Source organism: Coffea arabica, chromosome 1e, assembly GCF_036785885.1.
Source record: "Coffea arabica cultivar ET-39 chromosome 1e, Coffea Arabica ET-39 HiFi, whole genome shotgun sequence".
NCBI classification, from domain to species: Eukaryota; Viridiplantae; Streptophyta; class Magnoliopsida; order Gentianales; family Rubiaceae; genus Coffea; species Coffea arabica.
The window spans coordinates 5,991,426-5,996,823 of NC_092311.1; the positions used below are offsets into that span (position 1 = coordinate 5,991,426).

At 38.3% G+C, this 5,398-nt stretch overlaps 1 protein-coding gene across 1 annotated transcript; it reads right to left on the reverse strand.

Moving 5' to 3' along the window:
• Nucleotides 1–585: 585 nt before the first annotated feature.
• LOC140015766 (putative disease resistance RPP13-like protein 1) lies at nucleotides 586–2,375 on the reverse strand. The gene is made up of 3 exons (XM_072068584.1): nucleotides 1,391–2,375; nucleotides 1,094–1,281; nucleotides 586–765 (listed from the first exon to the last, which is right to left on the reverse strand). Exons 1-3 carry the CDS (start codon nucleotides 2,373–2,375, stop codon nucleotides 586–588), a joined length of 1,353 nt encoding a protein of 450 aa, XP_071924685.1.
• Between the last annotated feature and the right edge of the window lie 3,023 nt (nucleotides 2,376–5,398).

Sequence of the window (5,398 nt, forward strand, 5' to 3'; positions counted from 1 at the left end):
AGTCCAAGACCAAAAGGGTTACAATCAGGTGCATATCAGATCAGATGTAAACTAAAAAATGCACTTTCAAGAGATGAAAATACACAGCAATTTTAGTCATCCCCTGTACCCCCTCAGATGTATGGTGCATGAGATGATCTTAGCAATTATATACAATCTAAAATGGCAAATAGATGCGGTGGATACTGGATAAAGCTAAATGGCAGAGAAGAAAGGGAACATTAATCAGTTGAATTACCAATAACATTATCAGATGTTTCTTCATTTTTCCCTGGTGACAAATACAATGCAGCAATGAAACAATAGAGGTTAAAGGTCAAATAATAATAAAGCACTTTAGTAATTTAATAATGTTGTCGATTTTAGTTTCTCAGGTGTAAGAAATACTAGCTTCTAAAGATTTTTCATGATAAAAATCAAAGAAAGAGATTAACTAGAATAGTCATAAAGAATCTCTTCAAATTTAGAAGGGAACAAAAAAGTACGCAACTTCAAAATTATTTCAGCAAATTAAGAAGAAGAAAGATATAAAATTAGGTTACCTTACCTTAAAAAGAGATGGTCGAGTTTCAAATCAAATGAAAGTTAAAAATAATCTCTAAGTTCATCACATTCCATTGTCTCAGTATGAGAAATCTTGGACCACTCTGAGTCAGGGCTGCTATGAGGATTGCATCGTTCCTTTAACAGAGGACAACCACACATACATAGTAAGCTTAATTCGGTGAGGCGCCTCATGGCAGCTTCTGAAGGGAGATACCGAAGCTTTTCACAATCATATAGAGATAAAGTATGCGAGAGATGCAAGGTTCCCAATCCAATCTGGTAATGCTTCCATTCCTCCAAATCCATGTAGATGTAAATGAATCAAACTAGTCAAGTATTGGACTTGAGCTGGCAAAAACTCTGCATGAGGCATCCCAGATAAATAGAGCGTTCACAATTGTGATGAAGATTTTAACCCTAACCAATCAAATTCATTGTTGGTTGAAGAATCATCTGAAAAGGGACCGACCTCCAACTCCCGTAAGCAAGTAAGAGAAGCAAATGCTTTGGGTGTAGTCAGTAATTTGGGACAATTCCTTAAACAGACCCGTTCTAGATTAGGACTCTCATGCAAGCGTTCAACCATTGGAAAGGAGACCAAATTAGGGCAGTCATTCACACAAAGATGACTCAGAGACAGACACGCCTCTAGCATAATGCTTATCAACCCTTCACAATCAGTAATAGTCAACTTACGAAGAGACATGGTGGCCTCTAGCATGATGCTTATCAACCCTTCACAATCAGTAATAGTCAACTTATAAAGAGACGGGAAGGCTTTGCTGTCCAACGTTAATAATTGGGCATCTTCGTATCTTTAAGCACTGCAATGATTGGATTGTACCGAGACATTCCGGCAGTTTCCTCAAACTGTCACAATCAGTTATTGTCAAAGACTCAAGAGAAGTGCCGCAACCCTTAAAACTTGTAAAATTGGGACATTTCACCAATGTAAGAGATGTTAAATTTTTAAGCTGATGATGATTGTGAGTCACATCCATGAGACATGTCAGTCCAGCCATACCAGTTAGACTAAATATTTTGAGCTGTGAGGGATTTGTTACTTTAGTAAGAATCTTTTTTACCACGGAAACATGGTCATTTTGCTCTATTGTTAAATTTCGTAGGCTTGGAAACTGACTTGGAACATTGGCCAGTTGAGGGCAACCCGTAATGAATAATTTCTCAAGCATAGGAAACACATCAACAGCAACTAATTCTGGTTCCATCCATTCTTCCAATTTCCCCATGTCCTCTAGGTGGAGAGTGTTAAGCACCGGAAACAATCTTCTAGATGACATTGCTATTGGTTGTTCACCACTAGTAATCTCATAGAATGAAGGCCCAATAGCTTTTACATTTGGCAGTCCCACGAACTTGAGAGTTTGGAGGAATGGCAGTTGCCCTAGTGCATCAGGTACTTCTCTGCATCTTTTGCAATTTATTAGCCTCAAGTCTACTAACTTGTTGACAGCTGTTGACAAATTCATCAACCATTGTGAAAATTTATCACCCATGAATAGAATAACTTCTAACTCTTTCAGATTTGAGCGAGGTTGGAGGCCTTCCAATACATCTTCATCACAGTTGGCACCTTCTCTGTTCCTGCTATTCCATTTCAATTTCAACTTCAACAGATTTAGCTTCCCATATAAATTTGCTCCTTTAGCTGCTTCTTTACCATTTACAAGTTCAAGATTCCTTATCACCAGTTCGCCTTTCAGGTCTTTTAAGTGCTGAAGCTCTTCAATTTGACGACCTTTCTCTTCACCTACATTAAAGAACTTCAGCGTTTGAAGACAAGTCAATCGTCCCATCTCCAATGGCATTTGGATAGCTTCACGATTAAAGTACAGATGTCTCAAGCTAATTAGATTGCTCACTCCTTTTGGAAGGTCCTTTATATTTTCAACTCTCAATGTTTGCAAACAATAAAGCTTGCAAACTGATTCTGGCAAAGTTTTAATTCCAATGCAGGTTAGAAGAAATCGTAACTGGATTAGTGTTGGATGTGGGCCATCTCATTTGTGAGCCAGTCCATTTGTGCAAGAAAGCAAGGCTTGATGGTTCCTCAAGCTTAAATACAAATAGCAGCCGCAAGATGCTTTCGGTCCTGGTGTGCGAGAAAAAGAGCCAGCCGCCACTTTTGAGAGACACGAAGAGAGAGAAATTTCAAGATTTTGATTGGAGGGTGATTTGAAATCCAATTGAGACGAAATTTTACACACGCGATCCTCTTGTCAAGTTCTACTTATCTACCGGTTCAGATTTCAGATTTCCTCTTCGTTTGGTAACATCTTTCCAAACTCACTTCTTTGACAGTTGTAGTTTTTGGGAGTGATTTTGTAGCAATTTCACTTGGTTAGTGGTGGTGATATTATTGTCGTCCGAATATTTCGAATAGACCTGTGTATTCCCATTATTGTGATAGTGGAGATTTTGACTGGACTAGATCCTGTGATTTTTTCCAATTGGGTTTTCCACGTAAAAATCTTGGTGTCCTGTGCTTTCTATTTTTCTTACATTTTATTATCACTGCTGGCATTATTACTTGGTGAGTTGATTTGTTCCTGTTTTAACTGGTACTTGGGGAAAGATAAATTTGTCCTGGGCTAACTCTGATATTGTGTGCCTGTACTGGTACCCCTTTTCCAACAAGTGGTATCAGAGCAGTCAAGTTAGGCTGCTCAATTGTACTGGTTAAAAATGGATGATTCGGATAGTGGTTGCATGATAAAATTGAATGCTACTAATTATTCGATTTGAAAGCCTAGAATGGAAGACTATCTGTATTGTAGAGATTTGTTTGAACCTGTTCTAGGAGATAAAGACAGACCAAGTGATATGAGTGATGAAAAATGGGCTGTTATGCACAGGAAAACTGTTGGCAATATTAGAAAATGGATTGGTCAAAATATTTTTCAACATTTTGCTAATGACACCAGAGCTGATGTATTATGGAAAAAGCTTGAAAGTATGTATGAACGGAAGACCGGTTTGAACAAGGCTAGTTGTCTGAAGCAGATTACTCGAATGAGATATAAAGATGGGGAAGATATGACTGAACACATGAGTAATTTTTAGGAATTGATAAACCAAGCAACTAGGTTAAATTTGAAATTGGATGATGAAGTGCAGGCTCTATTATTATTTAGTTCACTACTGGATAGTTGGAAACTATGGTGGTCTCCGTCAGCAATTCAGCTCCGAATGGTATGTTGACCATGGCCATTGCAAAAGAGGCCGTGATGAATGAAGAGTTCAGGAGGAAGGAACAAGGAATTGTCTATGAGTCCCAGTCTCTGGTGACAAAAAAGAAAGAAAGAAGAGGGAGAAGTAAAAGTAGAGGACCCCACAATAGGAATGACAAATCCAGAGACAGGTCTGAGTCGCGAAAAAATGTTGCATGCTATTATTGTAAAAAGAATGGACATTATATGAAGGAGTGCAGAATTCTAAAACGGGAACAAGCTGAGGAAAAGGGTAAGGCGAAGGAAAAAGGTGATGAAGAAACTACAGCAGTTGCAGCAGCTCATGATGATATGTTTGTGTTCTGTGATGATGGTCAGGTGAATATTATTCATTATGACAGTGTTTGGGTAGTTGATTCGGGTGCATCCTACCATATTACTCCTCACAGACATTTCTTCTCAACCTACATCGAAGGAGATTTTGGATATGTTAGGATGGGAAATGAGGTCTCATGCAAAGTTGTTGGCATGGGAGACATATATTTGGATATAGATACCGGGTGCCAGCTGATATTAAAAAATGCTCGACATGTCCCTGATATTCGCCTTAATCTTATCTCTACAGGAAAACTTGACGATGAGGGTTACCATAGCTTGTAAGGTGGAGGTAAATGGAAACTCAGCAAAGGAAATCTTGTTGTTGCTAGAGGAAAGAAACAGAGTACCCTCTACTTGATGCAAGCCAAGTTGGGGAAAGGAGAAGTCAATGCAGTTCGTGATTCATCAATTGACCTGTGGCATAGGCGACTTGGGCACATGGGTTAAAAAGAGAGACACTTGTTCGCAAACAGCTCCTACCTAAAGTTAGAGATAATGCATTTAAACCTTGAGTTGACTGCATTTATGGAAAACAACACAGAGTTGCATTCAAAAATTTTCTTCCATCTAGAAAATTGAATCCGTTAGAATTGGTGCACACTGATATTTGTTATATGAAAGATAAGTCTCTTGGTGGTGCTATTTATTTTGTAACTTTTATTGATGACTTTGCTAGAAAGGTTTGGTGTTTTGCTTTGAAATCCAAAGATCAGGTTTTGGATGTGTTTAAAGATTTTCACAACAAAGTTGAAAGAGAGATTGACAAGCAGTTGAAGTGTATTCGTGCTGATAATAGTGGTGAGTACAGAGGACCATTTGAAATCTATTGCAAGTCCCATGGAATCAGATTGGAGAAAACTGTACCAAAAACTCCTCAAGAGAATGGAGTAGCAGAGAGAATGAACAGATCCATCACTGAGCTGGTCAGAGATATGCTCTCTAATGCTAAACTGCTAAAACCCTTTTAGGGTGAGGCAATGAGGACTGCAGTTGATTTGATAAATCTTTCTCTATCAGTTCCTCTAGATGGTGATATCCCAGAGAGGGTATGGACGGGAAAAAATGTATCCTTTAAGCATTTGAGAGTTTTTGGTTGCAAGGCATTTTTTCATATTCCCAAGGATGAGAGGTCAAAACTTGATGTAAAATTAAAATAATGTATTTTCTTGGGTTATGGACATGAAGATTTTAGTTATAGGTTGTATGATGCTATCGAGAAGAAGGTGATCAGGAGTAGAGATGTTGTTTTCTTTGAAGATCAAACCATTGAAGACATGGATAAA

What these genes read in the sequence shown, in the direction of transcription:
- LOC140015766 (XM_072068584.1), bottom strand. Translation starts at nt 2,375, where the DNA reads ATGCCATTGGAGATGGGACGATTGACTTGTCTTCAAACGCTGAAGTTC. An exon ending in GAAACTGCCGGAATGTCTCG is followed by an intron (nt 1,282 to 1,390) that starts GTACAATCCAAT and finishes CTGATTGTGAAG; the next exon opens with GGTTGATAAGCATCATGCTA. An exon ending in AGAGTCCTAATCTAGAACGG is followed by an intron (nt 766 to 1,093) that starts GTCTGTTTAAGG and finishes GATTGTGAAAAG; the next exon opens with CTTCGGTATCTCCCTTCAGA.